The sequence below is a fragment of the Babylonia areolata genome, chromosome 3, assembly GCF_041734735.1.
Source record: "Babylonia areolata isolate BAREFJ2019XMU chromosome 3, ASM4173473v1, whole genome shotgun sequence".
NCBI classification, from domain to species: domain Eukaryota; kingdom Metazoa; phylum Mollusca; class Gastropoda; order Neogastropoda; family Buccinidae; genus Babylonia; species Babylonia areolata.
In genome coordinates this window covers 5,522,312-5,546,167 of record NC_134878.1, presented here as the reverse complement: position 1 = coordinate 5,546,167, position 23,856 = coordinate 5,522,312, and the positions used below count along the sequence as shown (strand labels likewise).

The 23,856-nt window shown below is 43.2% G+C and overlaps 1 protein-coding gene across 1 annotated transcript in view; it reads left to right on the top strand.

Moving 5' to 3' along the window:
* LOC143280420 (R-spondin-2-like) overlaps positions 1 to 14,744 on the top strand; it is a 27,204-nt gene extending 12,460 nt beyond the window's left edge. The window contains exons 2-5 of the mRNA XM_076585056.1: positions 10,504 to 10,695; positions 11,047 to 11,196; positions 12,032 to 12,217; positions 13,717 to 14,744. Of these exons, the coding sequence (XP_076441171.1) occupies positions 10,504 to 10,695; positions 11,047 to 11,196; positions 12,032 to 12,217; positions 13,717 to 14,015 (827 nt within the window). The 3' untranslated portion in view covers positions 14,016 to 14,744. The remainder of the gene's footprint in view (positions 1 to 10,503; positions 10,696 to 11,046; positions 11,197 to 12,031; positions 12,218 to 13,716) is intronic.
* Positions 14,745 to 23,856: the final 9,112 nt, after the last annotated feature.

Below are 23,856 nucleotides of genomic sequence, written 5' to 3'. Positions count from 1 at the left end.
GGAGGCTCCAGCCTGTTGATGTCTGATCACTATGGAGGCTCCAGCCTGTTGATATCTGATCACTATGGAGGCTCCAGCCTCTTGATGTCTGACCACTATGGAGGCTCCAGCCCGTTGATTTCTGATCACTATGGAGGCTCCGGGATCACGACAGGGACGAGGGGAGAGCAGGAGTGAGAGGGGAGGAGAAGGGAGAAGAAAAAAAGGGAGGAGATGTAAGAAAGAGAGAGAGGCACAAACAGAGAGAGAGAGGGAGAGGGAGCAAGACAAGACAAAATTCTTTATTTTGTGGATAATAGATAAGCACTGTTGTGTTGTTTTTTACATCCAGTCCCCGCCCTGAATAGGGTCTATACTACACAATACAAAATAAAATCAAGCACGCACACACACACACACACTCACACATTATTAAAATAAAATTAAGGGAGAGAGAGAGAGACAGACAGACAGACACCCATAGAGAGAGAGGGAGGGAGGGAGGGCCAGAGAGAGATAGAAAAAGAGAGACTGGGTTTGTGTTTGTGTACATTTGAGTTTTTCTCTTCTTTTTTTTTTTTTTTTTTTCTTCCTTTTTTTTTTTTTTCGTTTTGCTCGTTTTTTGTTTGTTTTCCGGGTTCATTTACGACCGTTCCCTTCACTTTTGGGGGGACAAACGTATTGTGTTTGTTCGATCTGCCGGACAAGACTTCAGTGTGTGTGTGTGCGCCCCAAAAGCGATTACCCATAAAATAACTGAACAAATACGCGCACACACAACAATTTGCACACACACACACACACACACACACACACACACAAACGACTCGACTAAATGTACATGCTATATTTATATCCGAACCTCCACCCCCAGTCCCCTGCCGCCCCCTCACCCCCAATCCCCTTCACCACCCCCGGTCCAGTGTTGATGTAGGCCAAGTGTTCATCACCACTGTGTGACTTGGGCGTCACGTCCCCCTGTGTTTACTGAAGGCAGGCCTGCTTTGTAGATACATACATGTATGTACACCTATCTATACATGCCATGTGAGTGTGTGTGTGTGTGTGTGTGTGACTGAGTCCATGGTATTGTGAATGCCTTGATTGTGTGTGTGTGTGTGTGTGTGTGTGATGTTCAGAGGGTTGTCCGTCTGTGTAACTGAGACAGAGAGAGACACAGAGAGACAGAGAGAGAGAGAGAGAGAGAGAGAGAGATCGAGTGGGGGGCAGGGGGGACAGGAAGACAGACAGATGCACAGAGCCTAGAGACCAAGCGTTGTCTGTCTGTCTGTCTGTCTCCGGTCAAGCGCGAACTGCAATCAGTACTCGTGCATGTCCACAAATGGGCAATAACCACATTTCTTCCCCTGTTCTTTTCCTTCTACAAGGCAGGAAAGTTGTAGATTTGTTAATAACATCGTAATATACACTCTACATTTCTTCTCTTCACTCTTTGACTGACATTTACGTCTCTTGACAGGAGAAGAAATGTAGAGTATATATTACGATGTTATTTAAACAAATTTACAATTTTTCCGTCTTCGGAACGAAAAAAATTGAAAGAACACGGGACGAAATGTGGATATTGCCACGCGGGCATTCAGCCAATCAGAGAGCGGTTCTCATCCGTTTTTGGCCCCGCAAACTATGCAGCAAAGGAAAACAAAAAACATGGCGGCTCGAGATGACAAGTGTCGATTCGTGTTTACGATATGGGTCGCATAATAACTTTTTTTTTTTTTTTTTTTTTTTTCACAAAGTTCAACTTCATTTCTCATATGCCTGCAATGCAAAATGCACGAATTGTTTCGTATAATTCCAGAGTTTAAAATGATAAAAACACTCAGTTCTGGATTCTAAAATTACCCTCCATTCCATGCCCCCCCCCCCTCCCCCCTCAACACACACACAAAGAAACGAACCACAAACTATTTTCACACAGCCTACCTGTTCCATGACACAGGTTCGCCGGCTCTCAACACTCTAGCGTATAAGAAGTGTGTTGTCCATTCATTTCTTGTCACAGAGTAAATAACTCCAAATGTTTCTCCTCCTAGAAATACGTGTCAGTTTGTCTGAAAATGTGTCACGGTGGCAGAGCGCTGGATTCTCACACGAGTGTTTTTTAGTTCGGATCCTCAGTTTTCGGGCGCAACTCCGTGGTGGGTGAAGAGTGGAACAATTTCCTATCTACCACATAATGTGTTCGTGCTTGGATTGATTTATTTATTTGTGTAAGCTTATCTATTATTTATTCACCTTCTTTTTCTTTTTTTTTCACTCAAGGCCTCACTAAGCGCGTTGGGTTACGCTGCTGGTCAGACATGTGCTTGGCAGATGTGGTGTAGCGCATATGGATTTGTCCGAACGCAGTGACGCCTCCTTGAGCTACTGAAACTGAAACTGAAGCTTGAACTCCCTTCGTGTGTCGTCAGTAGACGCTTGCAGAATATCACATTCGCAGGGTAAAGTTCCTCAGTGTTATCCATGTCAGCTTTCAGTTGATAAAGAACAGATAACAAATGAATCTGAAAAAAAAACACACACTAAAAACAGCATGGAATGCACCACAACGGATTCAACAGCAAGCTTTGGTCGTGTGACGAAAAAATAAGAGGAGGAGGAAATACTTCTTGTTGACAACAACCGGGCCTGCCTTCTATCCAGCGCTCAAAGCTCACACGCTGCAAATGTTCACATATTCTGCAGGTCAAAGCGGGGAACAGCCAGTGACAAGTTTTGTATTTTGTGTGTTTCACGTGCAACAAACGCTTCGATCGCTGGCATGGGCAGTTCAGAGTTCAGTGAACTGCATTGTAAAACAACACTCTGTCTCTAGACATGTGGGGGGCGGGCGGGGGTCGGGGGGTGGGGGGCGGGAAAGGGGGGAAGGTTGCGTGCGTGCCTGTGTGCGTGACCTTTTGATTCTTTTTTTTTTTCATGTATAAAACCAGCATTACCATGAACAATTCTAACTGGATTCGAATCAGTATCTAATACGTCCCAAACCTGAAAATAAACTACCAATGCACACACACACACACACACACACACACACACACACACACACACACACACACACACACACACAGAGAGAGAGAGAGAGAGAGAGAGAGAGAGAGAGATGGACAATACAGAAACCATCATATTTTGTTCATCAACGATAATCCGGTTCTCGTTTTTCATCAGCATACTGATGTTGGTCGTCAAGTGGAAGAAAAAGAAGAAGACTGACGACACTGTGGCCGTGAACACAATCTTTTCTGCCATCAACCCCCCCTCCCCCCCCACCCCCTACCTCCCGCCGCCCCCACCCCCCTACCCCCCCATCCCCACCCCGAACCCCCCACACCCCACACACACCCTCTATTTTCACTGAAAGCTCACAACAGGAGGAGGAATTTTTGTTTAATGTCCCGTCACACATATCGGTGATTGAAGACATTTTGTTAAAGTATTTATGAATACATCTGAGTATTATCGGTTAGAAGGGGTGGGAGATGTGGATGAATGGAGGGATGGGGGAAACTGGGCAAATGAGGGTAAAAATGTGGGTGAAATTTGGAAGAAAAAAAAAACCCCTCTAAATACAGTTACAGGAAATTACTTAAAGGACTTCGTAAAAGAGAAGCTCACAACAGGACTGTCTAAATTAATATTCATCTTTGATTCCATCCTCCTACCCGGTTCCCCACCCCCACCTCCACGCCCCAACTCACCAATCACCCCCCCCCCCCCCCCCCTCCCTCTCAACTTACATAACACTGTGTGGGATACCAGCCACACGACAGTGACTGTGACAGTATTTCATTTATGTTCCATTAGCTGCTGCATTAATTAGTATCCCTTCACAGGCATGGACGTACTGAAAAGTAAACAAACAAACAAATAGACAAATAAATAATCAAGTAAATGAATAAATAATTAAATAAATAAATAAATTCCTGATAATGAGCCCACCTAAGTCCGACCACCACTCCGTACTGTCTTTCTACCTGTCCGTCCGGCTGTCCATCTGTCGGTCGGTCGGTCTGTATGTCCTTCTCATTCTCTCTCAGTATGTCTCTTTGAAAAGCTAGTCTTTATGACTGTCCCTGATTCTCTCTCTCTCTCTCTCTCTCTCTCTCTCTCTCTCTCTCTCTCTCTCTCACACACACACACACACACACACACACACACACACACAAAACAAAAAAAACACAACTACAACAACAACAAACAAACAAAAAGAAACCCAACCCAAAACGAAACAACAACCACCAACAACTATACAACAAAACAATGTCGACTGGAAGGCGTCCATATGGAATGGACGGAATCAATCCTTGGACAATCTCTCTCTCTCTCTCTCTCTCTCTCTCTCTCTCTCTTTCGTCGGCACTTTTCGTTTTGTGACTACTTTAAACCCTCATGGAAAACGATTTTGAGTGGGGACTGAGCAAGAGGAGTGATTGTGTGTGAGTTTATTGACGATTGATTGCGTTATTGTTGGGGATTCTAACAATGACCCGGGGGCTTTTTATGGGGTGGGGGTCTCGCACCGTCAGTTTTAATGGACGGATTCGGTCTTTGTGGTGACTGAATGTGAATGTGTGTGTGTGTGTGTGGTAGGTTTCATTGTGTGTATGAGGGGGGTGAGGAAGTGGTAAAAGTGTTCGAGTGTCTGTGTATGTGTGTGTGGGAGGAGGGTCGGGTTGAGTAGATGAGAGGGACGAGAAGCAAGGAGGGGGTGGGGTGGGGATGGGGTGGGGGACGAGTCGGTTAGTCTGAAGACAAATATAAAAGACCGAAAGCCTGCATACAGAGTTTATCGACCGTCTTATTGGTCAGTTTCTGTCTGAAGTCTCCATTCACTTGCTTGCTCTTTTTCACACTCCGTGGGCGCAATTCTGTGTGTGTGTGTGTGTGTGTGTGTGTGTGTGTGTGTGTGTGTGTGTGTGTGTGTGTCTGTGTCTGTGTGTCTGTCAAAGTGAATGTTTGTGTGCGTGTGTTTTGTCAGTGTGTGAGTGTGCACTTGTGTGTGTGTGTGTGTGTGTGTGTGTGTGTGTGTGTGTGTGTGTGTGTGTGTGTGTGTGTATGTGTGTGTGTGTGTTTGTGTGTGTGTGTGTGTATGTATGTGTGTGTGTTTGTGTGTGTGTGTGTGTGTGTGTGTGTCTGTGTGTGTGTGTGTGTGTGTCTGTCTGTCTGTCTGTCTGTCTGTCTGTCTCTGTGTGTCTGTCTCTGTGTCTGTGTCTGTCAAATTGAATGTTTGTGTGCGTGTGTTTTGTTAGTGTGTGAGTGTGCACTTGTGGGCGTGTGTGTGTGTGTGTGCGTGCGCGCGCGCGCACGCGAGCATACAATCGAACGCAGTGGGATCGAACTCAAGGGATAAATGATGACAAATATAACCGCTGCCTCATGCATGAGCTTATGCTGTTGCCCCCTTGTCAAAAGACCTTTCTTGGCAATGATAATAAATAAGTCCAGTGTCCAGTGTCACACACACACACACACACACACACACACACACACACACACACACACACACACACGTCCCAAAGCATATACATGACATCAACAATCAGGTCAAATACAAAAGTGATTCATCCTTACTTTTTCTTCTTTATATTGTTCCCCACACCATACAGAAAAGATCTATTCCAATAGAAAAGGTTTTCTATTACAGAACGACAGACAGTGACGATACTGCACAGAGCTTAATAACTGAAAGCCCCCATTACGAATGGAGCGGGGGATGGGGGTAGGGGGTGGAGGTAGGGAGAGGGAAGAAGAGGAGGGGGAGAGGAGACTCCTTTTACCTCCACCACCTCCTTCATCCCCCTCCTTTCCTTCCATCACCCCTAACCCTCACCCCCCTCCCCCGCCACTGGCCTTCTCGCACACACCTTATCCCCCCCCCCCCCCCCCCCTTCCTTTCGTCACCACGGGGCCCCCCGTCACCATGAAAGAACGACAACCCAGGTACCCTACCGAGTTGTGTCCCTTCAAGAGCTGCTGCTTAAAAAAAAAAAAAAAAAAAAAAAAAAAAAAAAGTTAATGGCCTCTTATTTTTTCTTTTTTTCCCCCCGTAGTTGTTGCCGTCCTTCCTTCCTCCTCCCCCTCTTCCTTCCATTACCCCCTCTCGTCCGCTCCCGTCTCCTCCCCCGTTCTTTCCCCTCCCCCCCTGAGCCCCCCACCCCCCTCTCTCCCCCACCCCACCCCTTCCCTTTTGCCTTGTGGCCACACCTGCAGAAATATAGGGCCCTCGTCTGGAGTTATGATTCAGAGCGCTTTGGGATGATATGAAAGTTGAGCCATGTTATGTGAAACCCTTTGTCTCATCGTTCTCTTTGATGTTGTTGTTCTTGTGTGTGTGTGTGTGTGTGTGTGTGTGTGTGCTTATGAGCTTCGTGCGTGTGTGTGTGTGTGTGTGTGTGTGTGTGTGTGTGGGCGCACGCATATTTTCTTCATAGCGCATCGCACAAACTATAATTAGAGAGAGAGAGAGAGTGTGTATGTGTGTGTGTGTGTGTGTACACACTGACGCACACACCTGTAACCTTACAGGCATTGTTGCAATCCCCCACCCTCCCACCCACCTCCTCCTTCCCATCCCTCCACCCCACCCACCCCCCCCAATTGACGTCAACAGTGGACGTAAAATGCGTCTTACGCCTTTCATTCTGTTTGGAAACAATATCCGGAATACAAAGAGAACATAACAACAGAAAACAAAAAAACAAGAAGAAAAGCAAAACAAAAGGAAATTCACTGACTAGAAACCCCGAGGCTCCTCTTCTTCTTCTTCTGCGTTCACTCGTATGCACACGAGTGGGCTTTTACGTGCATGACCGTTTTTACCCCGCCATGTAGGCAGCCATACTCCGTTTTCGGAGGTGTGCATGCTGGGTATGTTCTTGTTTCCATAACCCACCGAACGCTGACATGGATTACATGGATTGCGTATTTGATCTTCTGCTTGCATATACACACGAAGGGGGTTCAGGCATTAGCAGCTCTGCACATATGTTGACCTGGGAGATCGTAAAAATCTCCACCCTTTACCCACCAGGCGCCGTCACCGTGATTCGAACCCTCAGATTGACAGTCAAACGCTTTCACCACTCGGCTATTGCGCCCGTCTAACCCAAGGGTCATATTCTCATTTTGTGTCGTTTTATTTATCTTATTTTTCTTAATTATCTTTTTATTTATTTATTATTGTTATTTATTTATTTATTTATTCGTTATTGTTATTAATCAATTATTAATTAATTATTTATTTTTTATGAGCAAAGTTCGGAACCTTGAAAAGTAAACACATCAAATCCACCCCTTGAAGAAACCAAACAAACTTTATTCATTTATTTTCGACAGGAAAATTACAAGTGTAGTCGCCTATTTTCTTTGCAGCGGTATTTCAGTCTTTCTGTCGACACGATTACGGCGAAGTAAAGTTTATAATTTTATTCTCTCAGCGAACGACAAAGTGTGTGTGTGTGTGTGTGTGTGTGTGTGTGTGTGTGTGTGCTTCATTGCTGATCTTATTATATTATAGTTATTATTAGTAGTATCATTTCATGATAGGTATAATGATATTCGTACACGTGCTAAAAAACACAATGGGGACAAGGATATGGACAGCAAAGAACCAAAGACAACTTCTGCCTGCTTACTTTAATACACACTTGACTGAATAACGGATGTTTACATGCTGTTTTATTACCGCCGAAGATCACAGACGCGCGCGCGCGCGCGCACGCACACACACACACACACACACACACACACACACACACACACACACACACACACAAGGAGTCTCTCCTTTTCTCTCTCTGCGTGCCTGTCTCTTCACTTGTCTTGTGTCTGATCCAAAAACTATCACAATAAAAAATATTAGCAGGTGAGCGAAGGTTTCCAGTTCTGAGTTCTTTCTCTCTCTCACTCTCTCTCTCGCTGGCCACTCCCACCCCCCTTCCCCCCCGATCCGTGTGTGCGTGCGTGTGTGTGTGTGTGTGTGTGTGTGTGCGTGCGTGCGTGCGTGCGTGCGCGCGCGTGTGCATACGTATCACTTGCATACTGGCGTCAATAAATAGAAACTTTGTTGTTGTTTTGTGTTGGTTTTTATTTCATTCAGTGTTGACCTCCCCATCACTCAAAAGACTTGCTACTATTAGAGCAACATGCACGCGACGACAGACCGTATTCTTAACAGAACCACTCTGTGGATGACGTAGACAAAAGACTTAATGACGTCAGAGTAAAGACGCAAAGGCACGCAAGCTACGTCACAATACCACCACACTCTATTACCGGGAGGAGAGACAGAGAGAGACAGAGACAGAGACACGGGCGGGCCTGAGTCCCCTTGGGGCCGCCCCAGAATAATCCTTCAGGTCATTCTGGAGGGAAGAAAAGGGATTTAGTTTACATGACAAAAGGTCCCGGCAGCTCAAAATGCATTTGCGATCACTTCATTATGGGTAATGTATGAAGATCCGTACCTGTCTTTTGTTAAAAACGTTTTATTTTTTTTATTTTCTCCCCCCCCCTCCTCTCTCTCTCTCTGTCTCTCTCTCTCCCTCTTCTCTTCTTCTTATTCTTCTGTCTCTTTCTCTTGTTCGCTTTCCTCCTAATGGTTTTTATGCTAATAGTTTACAATCAGACTCTAGACGGAGAAGAGAGAGACAGAGACAGAGACAGAGACAGAGAGAGAGTCACCGACACAATACTTCTCCTTCTTCCTTTTCTTTAAGTCAATTATATTTTTCAATTTTTTTTTTCTTTTGACAATCACCTCGACCCATACCCTTGGGGCAGCAGACACTGCGGAATGCTATTGACAACTCCCATGCATTAGTTGACAGCCTTCGAATCCCTGTCGATGACAGGATAAAGAGTGCGGTAGCCACTCAATTTCCACGTCAATCACCATATAGATATATCGATAGACTGGAAGAGAGACAGGACACAGAGAGAGAGGGGCGGGGGGTGGGTGTGAGGGGGCGGGGTGTTTGTGTGTGTGTGTGTGTGTGTGTGTGTGTGTGTTTAGGTGTTGAGATACATGCATCGATTTCACCCATGCTCTAGCTTTTCTGTCGAGCCGGGTTGAGTACGGATTGAAGAGATCGATATCGTTTCTTCGTAGGCCATGCATAATATAATGACAGACCATTCACTGCAGGCCTATATGTCTTTGGTGTTATTATTACAATAGTAGTGTTGTAATGACACTGCTGTTATCATCGGCGCTGTTGATTTCCGTTGCACGTTCTCTTTCTTCGTATTCTTCAATATCTATCTTTTTTTTTCTTGTGTGTGTGTGTGTGTGTGTGTGTGTGTGTGTGTGTGTGTGTGTGTGTGTGTATGTGTGTCTGTGTGTGTGCGCTTAGAATTGACTTCTTCAAGATTTTGCGCCTTATAAATATTATTATTTATTAGTAGTAGTATTTTTTTTTTAATGTATTTATCTATTATTTTTTTATTTTATTTATTTGTTTATTATTTTTTGTTATTTTATTTTATTTTTTCTCAAGGCCTGACTAAGCGCGTTGGGTTACGCTGCTGGTCAGGCATCTGCTTGGCAGATGTGGTGACCGAACGCAGTGACGCCTCCTTGAGCTACTGATACTGATATCTATCTATCTGTCTTATTAAGATGATGATGATGATGATGATGGTTATTATTACTTTTTTTTCTTTTTTTTTACCCGGACTTTCTTGGGTCGACCACCGTTTTATTTTGTATATAAATTACACAATCAACTAAACAACATGGAAATAATCAAACCAATACTTGGCACTCCATAATAACTATATGTCATAGTAATCAGTAGCATTTATGGAATAAATACAACTTTTCATTTACGGATTTCGGGCTTGTTAAAAAAAAGACAAAAAAAAAAAGAAAAAAAAAAGAAGACAATAATATGGAAGGAATCCGTACAATATCATATGATATATAATATCATATCATAAATCATACAATCATGTGTACCAAACTTAGAATCAATCTTTTTTTTCTTTTTTTGTGGCCTCAGTTGCATGCAGGTCATGGAGCACCAGAACTTGGTGTGTTTTTTTGTGTGTTTTTGTGTGTGTGTGTGTGTGTGTGTGTGTGTTTTGTGTGTGTGTGTGTGTGTGTGTGTGTGTGTGTGTGCTTTCACACGCCTTCATTGGCCAAAAAAAACAAAAACCTTTTTTTTTTCTTCTGTTTTCTTTCGCTTTTTTTTCTTCTGTATAACATGTCAGTTTTCAATTAATATATGTAAGTACATCTAAATGTATTCAAAGTAGTATTCTTCCGAATACACTAAGTTCTTTGTCTGAATATTCAGTTTTCATGGACAATTTCAGTGAATATTTTAACATTATGCATGTGTTTTCAGTTGTCTGTGATTAAGTTTGCTCTGATGTGAGTGTGTGGATTCTGTATGTGAGATAATCATCGAAATCATCTTAGTATAATACATATACGTCGAAAAACACGCAATAAGATCAACGATGGTTATTATTACTACTATTATGAACGTGTCATGACAGCCATCATCGGGAGGTACCCTGTGTGCCCGCGGGGCTGCACGAGCTGCTCGCCAGTCAACGGGTGCGTCACGTGCGAATCCCGCTACTTCATGTTCCTGTACCGGCAGGACATGCGTCAGATCGGCCTGTGCACGCCCTCCTGCCCGCTCGGCTACTACGGCGTGCGTCACCAGTTCTACAGCACGTGCAACCGTAAGTAGGTCACGATCCAGCTGAAGGAAGGGTCTGGGGTTTTTGACTGTCCCTGTTGGTGGAGTGGTTTTTGGGTTGGGGGCGGGGAGGGGAGGGGAGAGGGGGACAATGGTCTTGCTAAAACAATCTTTCAAGGAAGTGTTAATTTTTTAACAGAGGGAGACGAAAGGGAAGGCAGTGATTACAAAACAAACAAAAAAGTGTGTGGGGGGCTCGATTCAGATAGTCATTCTAAGCTTGGGGCAATTATGAAGGAGAATGCGAACAAATAAACATAATGTAGAATATCAACATGGCGATATGATATAATATGACATAATATAATCTATCCTATCATACCATACCGTGCAGGGTGCCAGACGGAGCACTGCCAGGCGTGCTTCAGCCGTCACTACTGCACGCGCTGCGAGCGCCCCCTGGTGGCCTATCAGGGGCAGTGCGTGGAGGAGTGCCCTGAGGGGCTATACTTCGCCAACTTCTCCAGGGACTGCAGACAGCGAGGTCAGTTTCTGGTCAGCCAGGTCAGGGTGACAGACGGTATCGTCCTACGGCCGATACAAAAAAAATAATGGTCCAAATGCGTGCAACAGAACCGTTCTTTTTCCACGATGAAATAGAATAAACAATACTGACCAAACTGATATAAAGTTTACCACTGTTTGGGGGCAGGGGGGTGGGGGGGTGGAACATAATTAAATTTTGATTTGTGATAATTATCATTCACACTTCTGCCCGTGAGAGAGCGCTTTACGAAGAGTCGCATGGTGAGGGCGTGTGAGAGAGGTTACGCAAGCGCGGAATGCAACTCGTCAGAAAGCGTTTAGCGCAGTACAGTACATGTGACTGACTTTTATGCAACACTCTAAAAGGAAAACGATTATAGACAAATTTCCACGTTCGCTACACGAAAATATCAACCAGGCTAGTTGCACTGTGGAATGTATATGGTGGATACCGGCCCCAAACGGAGTAGTCTTGTCTTATCTCTCCCAACACACAAGCACATGGAACAACATACGATTAAAAAAACCCATGCAATCAAAGCCATATAATTAAAAACAAAACGAAAAAAAAAGGCTGACATATTATTTTTCGTGGGCGGGTATGGAGACGCCGACATATGCGTTGTTACTGTGTGTGGGCCTTGGAATGGTACATGTTTATAGATGTATCACATGCATCTCTCTCTCTGTCTCTGTCCCCCCCACCCCCCATACACACACATCTCTCTCTCTCTCTCTCTCTCTCTCTCTTTATATATATATATATATATATATATATATATGTGTGTGTGTGTGTGTGTATTTATAACTATACATGGGTGGTTGTTGTTCAGTGGACTGTATACTCGGACCATGGTCGGAGTGGTCATCGTGCACCCGAAACGGTCAGACATGCGGCTACAAGTGGGGTCGGCAAAGCAGGACACGCCACACCCTCCAGACGCCCTCCCCCAATGGTCAGCCCTGTCCCTCACCCAGCCGTTCCCGACGATGCCGATTGGCCAATCGATGGTGCAGCGGTAAGTGATTGACACCTCGTTTCGTCTTCGATCGAGGTAACCAATGGTTCTGACGCAAACCTTCGTTTTTGATTGGACGAAGTGAGTGGTTGACTGAAGTGAGAGTGAGAATGGTTCTGACGCAAACCGTTTTTGATTGGACGAAGTGAGTGAGTTGCTAAAGTGAGAGTGATTCGTACAGACTGACAATTCCTGGATATCTGAACAACCTCACCTTAAGGTTAAGTGCCTTAGTAAGTGAATAAGTCGCTAAATGAACTCGATAAAACTCCAGTCTACTGCTGATGACAATCACAGCACGTTCTTTCAAGGCTGTCCACGCGCGCTCAGTGATGGAAGGCCTCCAGTTCCATTACTCAGCCCACATGATTGTCAGTTAAAAAATGTTTTTTCCGTTCCTTGGTTGGCTCAGTGTCTTTTTGTTTTACATATCTCTCCCTCCCTCTCTCTCTCCCTCTGTGTGTGTGTGTGTGTGTGTGTGTGTGTGTGTGTGTGTGTGTGTGTGTGTGTGCCTGTGAGTTTATCTGATTTTGAATAAAGGCAATATAATACTCTGATTATAAAAAAAAAAAAAAAACCCAACTAAAACTTCATGGCAATCTTGTACATTTCAGGTTATTTTTTGTCTTCCAAACGTCAAAGTGATGAGTGGAACTTGTTTATTTTCCAAGATAATGTAATCAAATTCAGAGAAACTGCAACCTCGAAAAAATATCGTGTTGGAGATGCTGTTTCACGTGGTGCAATATATATCTCTCTATATCTACATCAATCTATCTATATATCTCTCTCTATATGTATGTTTTTGTTTTTAACAAACTCGACATAGCATAATGTTTGTTTGACTCTTTATGTGGGCTATTGCCTGATGAATGATATCTTTCTCTCTCTTCCGCTTTGTTTATTTATAATCAGTTATTTAATCAAAGTCATCTGTGGCTGCAGATCTGATTGCCCGTTCTTGGTTTGCTTTGTTATGATGGTATGGTCCAGTGTGAGTGATTTTAGACGGGAATTAAAATTTTACTTTTATATATCTTTACTCTACCGAATATAAATCCCCATGCCTGTTATGGCCCCTTGTTTGTGACTGCCTAAAAAGGCCATGTATAGATGGTGGTTTTAATTCTTGAAATTTTTGTGTGTGTAACCCAATACTACAAAAGAAGACCTTTCCGAGATAGCTTAGAGAAAATAGCTACATTCTCCGTTTTCCTGTAAACGCTTTTACAAATCAGTTTATAGCTGCTTGATAAGAAGCCCAGTATAACTATGCTGTTCATGCAGAACAACGGAGGGACAGATATACAGACTGATGGACACAAGGACAGACGAACGGACGGATGGATAAATATATAAACGGAGAGATTGATAAAGACTGAGCTGACAGACGTATGAAGTTTATTGAAATTGCAGTTTACTTGTCATGACTTTTTTTTTACGTGTCCAGAACATGGCAGCTGTAATATTAACTTACACATATCTTTTTCTTGTTTCAGATGAGGACTGTACTCGTCACAAAAGACACAGAAACAGACTCAGGAAGCACAAACGAAAACGAGGCCGGAAGCGGAAACGGGGCAAAAAGAAGAAGCAGAAGCAGAAGAAGAACCGGCGCAGACACCAAACCAAGAAAAACAAACGAACAAACCAAGACAGGGGCGAAAAGGGACAGGCAAAACGAAAGCCGAAAACTCGACAACGTCGATTCTGTCGGAGTCGAAATTGCAGAAGCAGAAATAGACATCGGCATGACAGTGACTGCCAAAGTGTTCGTCAAGAGGAGGAGGCTCCATAGATTAAAAAAAAAAAAAAAAAAAAAAAAAGTAAATCAAAAAGAAATCCACCGACTAGCTGAATATGGTGTTACTTGTGTGTGATTAGCGATCCCTCTCCTCTTTCTCTGTGGATGTCCGCAGCAGCCGAAGAAGATCGTGTAGATGAGAGGCTTTGAACAAAACTTGATGCGCACAGGCAGCCGCCACCTCAAAGACTGGGAGAACTACTTCTGTTGGGTCAGTAAATTATCATCCCCTTAATTGCGGGGTCAGGTGCTTCTGATCCAGCACAGTCCATCAGCACTTTATCCTCTGTGGACAGTGAAACGTCAGGCACTGCAAACCAACAGCACGAAGAGTATCCACACTGATTCAGCTCGGCTGTGAAATGGGTGGCTCCGGCAGGCTGGCATCGACATCAAGTAATCCTCAAAGCGTTTTATTATAAACTTTGGGGGCGTCTGTCTGTCTGGTACCAGCTCCAAGAACAAGATTTGACTGTGGAGATCATGTGTCGTCTGTCCGGACTATGAATACGGGATGTGGCAAACATGTCACTTTCTTGCTGTCTGATGGGCATACATTCAGCGACAGTTCACTGTGATGACGGAAAATATTCTCCTTCAAGGCAAAGGATCTTTTTTTTTTAAAAAGGAATACCCTGGGTAGACTCATAAAGTACCACTCCAAACTCAGTTACGGGCATGGCTGACGTGGCAACTGAACAAAGCATTATAATACAGATTACGAGGAGCACTGGATTATTATATGTTGCACTAAATTACTTCATTAACAACACGTGCGGACTCCACTGTGAGAATGAAAGAGAGAGAAAGGTGAGGGGTGGGTGGGGGGATGGGAGAGGGGATGGCGTGGGGGTGGGTGGGGGGCGGGCCACTGTGGGTTCAAATTAGCGCGAAGTCTACGTCGTCAAGCTAATGATGGAAAACTAACCACTTCTTGTACTGGTTCTGAACATCAAGATTTAATTAAAAGCTGAAACTTTATCCTGGAGCCAGTCACACATGGTTTAACAACTCACCAATTCGCTGCCAATCCAACCCGACAGCCTTGGTATAATTATGGTCTTAGCAGTCGGCTGGACAAGCTATAAACAATATGATTTCATTTGCGCCAGATCGAGTTATTTTCGTGTATTGGAATTCAACCAGAAGGCGATTGCAAGGGTGGCAAGCTGACAAAACACTAAAAAAAAATATGTATGGATAATAAAGGAAGTGCGTGACAGATGAAGGGACACAGGATCTATTCTATACTTGCCCCCAAAACCAGACGTTTTTTTAAAATTTTTATATTTTTTCAGATCAGAGAACAAGATTCAGCAGGTGGAACTGAATTTTCATTAACTGTAATTCTGCTACATTGTTCTGCATTATTTCTTCAGTTAAAGCAGATTTCTTTGCCCGGAATTCGGGCTGCTCCCTCGGGGGATTAGAACGTGTGGACACTGGCTTCATAGTAGGGGGTTTTACCGCTGGGCCACAGCTCCACCTACTGTCTTGAGTGTAGGCAACAGATCCACTACACAGTCACCTTACACTGGAAGTGTCATGTAAATTGTCTGTGTTCTGTTTTGAGCTGCAACCATAGACCTACCTTGTCTTCCTGATCTAGGGACTGATACTATCTGATGTCGATCTCGTCAAACCCTTTCAACACCTACATAAATCTGTGTGTGTGTGTGTGTGTGTGTGTGTGTGTATATACCGAGTAATAAATACATTCATATTATAGATAACTGCATTATAAATTATTTTAAAAAAACCCAACAAAAACCTCCCCCCAAGCCAACAAAACAACTGTCTCCCCTTCTCTATCACATGCCAGGATTTCGTCACGTGCGGAGTCCGTCGGTGCATTGTTGTTCCATATCATAATCAGGTGAGTTGCAGCTCACACGTTTCAGACACTCGCTTTTACAGGTGGTGAACCAAGCATGGCGGACCCCGTCCTCTTTCTCCCTCACCCCCCACCCCACCCCCACGTAAAACGCTGCATTCACACACACGCTGCTCCCCTCCACCAATTCTCCTCCGGTGTACCTGAGGGTTCATGGTTCCAGACAGTGAGACAGGAAATGGCTGCAACAGGCTTGTGAGCTCAGGTGGCCATCCGAGGCGTTTTGAAAAGGCGGGAGGGGGGGGAGGGGAACGGAACTACTGTCCCATGCATCAGCTGGTTGAATGACTTTACCAGGCCTGCAGACTTTGTTCTCCGCTGGTGCGATGATGGCTTTTTAAGCGCTGAAGAACGGTGAACACACGGTCTCTCTCTCTTCTCTATGCAGTGTGTGTGTGTGTGTGTGTAAAAAAAGAGAGGAGAAGAAGAAGAAGAGTCTGTAGTCAGTGAAGCCATCCCGGCATGAAAGGGACCTAGCGTAACCGGATGGGAGGAGGGGATGTGGAAAGAGGTTGAGGGGGGAGAGGGGGAGGGGTGATGGTCGCAAAAATAAGGAAGCGGAAAAGGATGAGGGGTAAGGTGTTGGGTAAGCATGGAGTGCAACAACGCATATTTTTTCTTAAAAACAAAACAACCCCGCCCCCCAAAAAAAGACAACAACAACAAACAAACAAAAAAACAAACAAAACAAAACAAACAAAAATCAAAAGCTAAGATAAAAGTTAAAGCAACAGCAGATTTTCCACCAGACACAAAACTCACCTGTCTTCGCAGTGGGAGATATTTGTGTCTGTCACTTCCTCTCTCCACTTAACATCACTCACACCTGTTCCCCTCACTGACTGCAGGTCCGGCTGAACGGTCTTGAAGGAGAGCTGAGGGATCCTGCTAAACATCTGTGTTTGAGTGCGCCATCTCTAAGTATTTGATAAACCTGCGCTTGTTCCCCTCCCTCCACCCCCTTCCTTCCCCGCTGTACTATTCTTCAGTTATTCGATGATAATTTTATATATATATATATAGAGAGAGAGATATATACCCATTTTACTCCCGGAACTATTTGTAATGTTTGCACACACCAAAACATTTTTTTGATACCAAAACCTTAACCCCTCCCCCCCCACCCCACCAAAAAAAACCCCAACAAAACACACACACACACACACACACATATATATATATATATATATACAGAGAGAGAGAGAGAGAGAGAGAGAGAGGGGGGGGGGGGGGGGGGGGGGATGCTCGAAAGTATAAAAGTGTGTGATCCACTGTGGAAAATGAAAGGAGAATATAATTGCCATAAGTACTGGAGTACTTACACATGTATTGGACAAAACGGAAGTGCAACTATGTTGTCTTCCTCCACTATCAGTTATTGTTAACACACATCCATCAACACACACTATGATACACTATAATAAAACCCCAGATTGAAATCTTCACGCTCTAACAGGGCTCATACAATTAACTCATCAGAAAATTTAAAAAACAACAACAAACAAACAAACAACAAAAAAGAAAAAAGGAAAACATCTACAACCCCAAAGTAAAAAATACCCCCCCCCCTCAAAAATCCCAAAACAAAACAAAAAATAAAAACAACTTGTGACACGCTGTTGTTTAGAAAGGTAATCCTCCTCCCACGATCGTTCAAATGAAACACTGACAGAGCATCCCTTCATTTCTACATGCGCATGTGTGTGTGTGTGTGTGTGGTCCTGGCAGGAGCTCGTGCAAATGTGTGTGTGTGTGCGTGTGTGTGCGCGCGTGTGTGTGTGGTCCTGGCAGGAGCTCGTGCAAATGACTGATTTTATCATGAACCCACATGAGTGATCAATGCTTGTGAAAGTGCATGCTATGGGTTTGAGTGATAAACACCAGGGGTATTGGAGAACTTCAAAGAGAGACAGAGGAAGAAAAGTAATAACAGACAAATGAGAAAAAATCATTATTTCCTTCTTGTTTTTTAATTATATGGTCAACATGCATCTTCCTTATCTTGTTTGAACCCACCTTCACCCCCAACTCACACGCCCTTTCGGGCCAACCCCCACCTCTAAACCCCGTTTCAACTGTCTGGTCTGGTCCCCTCTTAAGACCCACTTCACTTGGGAGGTGATGTTCATTTTAGGACCTTGATCAAAGGGACAGTATTTTATGTGCCAGCTAACCTTACAAGTTATGGCCCTTGAGGAAATCATCTGTCAAAAGCATCAGAATTGCAGTTTCAGTGGAAAGATCGTTTCACCATGCTCCCTACATGTGGGTGTGCTTGGTAGGTGTGCAATCATCAGAATAATCAGTCACACTGGCTGATCAACAACATTACCTCTGTTTTCTGCCACGTTTTTGTAGTCGATATTGCCGCCATCCTGCTGCAATTCAAGTAGAGTTTTAGCCACCTCTTCACTGTATGTACCGGCAGTACACAACGACTGGGCTGCCCCCTGACCTGCTTCAAATCGAGTTGAATTTAGCTCTCACATGGGAAAACGAAATCGTTAACACACTTTTTCACACACAAACTATAAAACCCCCATCATGATTTCATCTGCCTGTGGTGCACGATCCCTAAGCAGCACTCGAGTAGAAGTGGTTCAGCTTTTCAACTTATTAAATAAACCAAACTGGTCTCACACATGGGGACACACACAACGTGATGTTATATCATGACTGGTGGTGCATATTCCATGCAATGTTAATGTAAAAATATACATGTGTGCGCATGCGACTGAAGCCCGACGGAATGACAAAGGAAAGGAATGATGAGCGCCAGGCAGCTGTCAATCAGTTCCACCCAGATAGCTGTTGTGCAAACGAATCGGTGCTTGTGAAACGCTTCAAGCTTGATCTGACTGAAGATAGGCGCTTTTGAAGTATCTATAATATTAATAATTTATGCATGCGTGTAAATGACTGGTGTGAAATTTGTCTCTGCACAAGATTCAGCGCTATATAAATACCATTATTAATTTGTAATTTGCATTTCTTTTTATCACAACCGATTTCTGTGTGAAATTCGGGCTGCTCTCCCCAGGGAGAGCGCGTCGCTACACTACAGTGCCACCCATTTTTTTAATATTTTTTCCTGCGTGCAGTTTTATTTGTTTTTCCTATCAAAGTGGATTTTTCTACAGAATTTTGCCAGAAACAACCCTTTTGTTGCCGTGGGTTCTTTTACGTGTGCAAAGTGCGTGCTGCAGACAGGACCTCGGTTTATCGTCTCATCCGAATGACTAGTGTCCAGACCACCACTCAAGGTCTAGTGGAGGGGGAGAAAATATTGACAGCTGAGCCATGATTTGAACCAGCATGCTCAGATTCTCTCGCCTTCTAGGCGGATGCGTTACCTCTAGGCCATCACTCCACTATAGTAGATCAATATGCACAGATAAGCAGTTCTCTCTCTTTCTCATTTGTCTAAACACTGGATAGTATAATTATGTTTGTCATGTAGTGGCTCTATCATATCCACCTCCCTCACCTTATCTGTTTCTCTACTTAAAAAGTTACTTGAACAGGATCATCATTCCCTAGTGGAGTTACTTGAAAAGGATTATCATTCCCTTTCCCTGGTGGAGTTACTTGAACAGGATTATCATTCCCTAGTGGAGTTGCTTGAAGAGGATTATCATTCCCTAGTGGAGTTGCTTGAACAGGATTATCATTCCTTCCCTTGTGGAGTTACTTGAACAGGATTATCATTCCCTAGTGGAGTTACTTGAAAAGGATTATCATTTCCTAGTGGAGTTACTTGAACAGGATTATCATTCCCTTTCCCTAGTGGAGTTACTTGAACAGGATTATCATTCCCAAGTGGAGTTGCTTGAACAGGATTATCATTCCCTAGTGGAGTTGCTTGAACAAGATTATCATTCCCTAGTGGAGTTACTTGAACAGGATTATCATTCCCTAGTGGAGTTACTTGAACAGGATTATCATTCCCTAGTGGAGTTGCTTGAACAGGATTATCATTCCCTAGTGGAGTTACTTGAAGAGGATTATCAGTCCGTGATGCTTCACTGCAAGATCCACTGCACACACAACAGGGTTTATACAGGCTTTTAAATAATCACAATATCATTTTCTTTTTTTTCTTTTTTTTTTTTTTTTTTAAATAAACACCAAAGGATAAAATTTTCCTCCATCAGAAACAAATGAAATGCATGACATTTTCAGTGCTGGCACTTTGGTCACAAAGATTCTTTCTGGATTGAGTTTTTATACATCATTTTACTTTAAACTAAAAATTCAGGTGTAGTATTTCACAGCTATGCTTTACCACTGACAGAAATGGTTCATTTTTTTGGTTGTTATTGGCAATGCAGGAAAAATTTAAATAAAACTCCAATAAATCTGGGTCATTTTCTAAGATTTTTAAGGGAAAAAAAAAGAAAAAGAAAATATAAAAGCATGTTTTTTTGTTGTTTTTTTTTGCTTACTGTCCTGAAGACCTCACAAGGTCATATCAGGACTGCCCAACAAAATACAAAATTCAACTGCATTAAACATAACTGTCAAATCTGAGAAAAAAAACAAACCAAACCAAACCAACAATGCAGTTCAAAACATACCTTAACCATTAAACTCCTTAAGGTATATAAGACTAGGCCATCAGCCAGCTCAAAACAAGGAGTGCAGTGAAAGTTCTGTGAAAAGAAATGGCTTGTTCTGAAAGAAAATAATTAATTTTTACACTTGCTTGCTTATAGCCCAGCTGATGTTACAGAGCTGAAAACATTTGAACACCGGTTCATACAGAATCTGAGAAAAAAGTAGAAAAAAAGAAAAGACACAAGCAGTCACATTCATGCACTTGAACCTTGGATACTGCTCTCACATTAACCATTCCAACATTTATCAGAAGATTAAAAAAAAAAAAAAACACACAAAAAAACAAACACATAACCTAACTACAGCATAAACACAATAAACAAAATCATACATTAATGACATACAAGACCAAAATTTCATGCATGTAAGTCATTCCATTAGCTTTATGTTAGAGGATTAAAAAAGCCAAACTATCCTGAAAATAAACATAACCATACATAAGTATTATACATAGCTAATTATTAAAAAAAAAAAAAAAAAGTAACAGGCATACGAAACCGATGACTGCCAGCATGCACCCCAAACAATAAAACACCACAGTGTGCCCGATTATCAAGTCTCAAAAGATGTATTCGAAAAGAAAAGAAAAAGAAAAAAGTGTCCAAGGCTTTCTAGAAAATGTGAGTGAATAGACCAGCAAAGCAGAAAATAAGGAAAAGGTAAAAGCCTGAAATAAAAGAGTGACAGACAGAATAGAGGAAATTCATAGCACAGATTTTCCTGGTGAGGATATTATTTATACTGAAACTGTGAAAGAACCCCTGGCATCCGTAACAGGGGGAAACTGATGCAAAAAAAAAAAAAGGGGGCAAAATTATGAAAAAAACAGACCCATCAACAAAAACAGACCCATCAACCAATCCCTCTTAAGCGTCCTTAGCTTCTTTCAGTTTTCAAAATGCAAGCTTCTGTGTTTCAGTGAACAAAAAGCTGGGCATGTTCTTTAAAACCAAATACTTTCAAGTTACTCTTCTCAATTTACCTCCCTTGGACATAATTCCATAGAAATAATTGACAAATGCTGGGGATTTACCCCCTATCCTTCCAAGCTTAGATCTTCATATTTAAATTTGTATCGAAAGGAAAAAGGGTTTGACAGACCCACTTTCCTCTTCTCCAAGATAATGCCAGTCACGGCGGCACAAGACAGCCCTTTTAGTTTTGGCGCGAAGCGGAGGGGAGAGGGATGAACAGCGAGCGAGCGCGAAATGTTGGAAAGGTGATAGCCTGGACAGGCAGGCAGGCAGTATATGGGGCAGCGCTCTGCCACACCACTAACTTCGCGCTATTCTCAGCGGAGCGCATGTTACACGGGCAGTGTGTACAGCTGTGAACAGCTTTGCTGCTGCTGATAAACTGTCAGAAACAGGGTTATGTGCTTTTAAAAAATAATACTCTGTGTCAGAATGCAACAAGAAGGGCGCTATGTATTTGAATGGATGTGTGATTCTCTGACAAATTTAACGATACCAAACATGAGTAGGTTTAATTTCCTACAGGCAGTGTACAAGCGGTACAAAACTCAGCGAGCACACGAACATTCTGTTCGAACTGAGGAACACACACGAAACGTAGTTCAATTTCAACTCCGTGTTGTGTGTGTATATCGTTTTACTTGGAGATAAAACTTATATCATGATATACATGCATGTCTCCACGATAGAACTGGAAGGAAAATATAGCCGATACGTTACCTAGAGGTGGCAGACCGCCCCGGAATTAGTGTCAGTATTTAACGGTCAGCTCCACTGAGAACTGCTGCCAGCCACCTAAGTTTCACACTTCTCTCAACATCACGGGAAGAGAGACAGACAGACAGACATATATGCAGGGACAGACATACTGAGAAACAGAGGAACGTGTACGGAGAGAGAAAGGGGAGAGGCACAGAGAGAGAGGGAGAGAGAGAGAGACGCACACAGAGAGAGAGAGAGACGCACACAGAGAGGGGGAGAGAGATTTTCGCCGACTAGATGTTTTGCGTGTCAGTATGTGTACCTTTGCTTGCGACATGCATTTGGTCAGTCTAAAAGATACACCTTGACGATACCATGCTTTTAGTAAACAATCACAATGTAACGTACTGACATGCATTTGTAAGTTCTAAATAATGAAATACATTCCTACCTGAACTTATAAATCCGTATGAACTCCTTGTTTGTAGTTGGTAAGTTGAAGTGTGACACTGACTTAACTCAACATTTTTTTCTTTTCTTGTTTTTTCCTAACAATGTGTTTGTGCGGGAGGGAGGGATTCAGGGTGGAGAAAAGAACAGGGCTGAAAATTTCTTTATTCTTTACTTTGATTTGTGCCGTGATTCATTTTTATCATTTTTTTGTAGCACTTGATACAAATGCATGTGGGATGTTTGCCCTCTTCATCAATAGAAACATCTAGACCGAAAAAACGAAACAGTTCAGAATACTTGGCACAAAGTCTTGCATTCAACCCCTTATCTTTATCTTTTCTGAGAACCCGCTCACCACACACACGACACATATAATCCAAACATCTCAAGTGTTCACTGAAGGTGTGTTGCCCAGTCAGCAATGCTGCCACTACCGCACCAGATTCCATTTTTGTCGGCACTCACACACACACACTTAGGTCAAATAACTGGATGTAACACAAAAACGCGGACAGTATCTGGTAAATCACACAACACACTTAAAGTTCACATTCACTGGAATCATGTACACAAAAATGACAGAAAACAAAAACCAGTGTGCACGAATATGATGAAATGAAAATCACTTAAACAACACACCTTTCTCTGCTGGAAACATAGGCACAAAGAGCGCGGCGCGCGCTCCCCTTCCCCCTCTTCCCATCCCATTGGAATCTAGGTCAGCAGCCGTGCTCCTGACCGCTCACTGAACTCTGGAACTAAATAGCTCTGGTGGAAGTTAAGTGGCACAGCCGTGCAGTGTAAAACCCTGAGTGATACTGACTCATGAATTGTAAATGTATTAACAAATGTACAACTTATAAATGTTTAAAGCTCCATAGCGTTTTGCAGCCAACTGGGCAATGAATTCATATCCACTGTCTCTAGGGCTTGGCGTTTGAAGGTAGTGACCAGTCCACTCCTGCCATTTTATTAACCTCCCTGCACACAAGTCAGGTATCCATTCACACCTCTGTGTAGTGAGGAAAATCAGAGAATGCCTTTCCTATGAGCACAGCACCATGACGAAAGGGGGCCTTGAACCCAGATGAATGGAGAACACTGGATCAAAAAGTTCAAAGCTTAACTGACTCTACCCAGGTGCTACCACTTATTCAAAACTTATTCAAACACACACACATTGAACACACACACA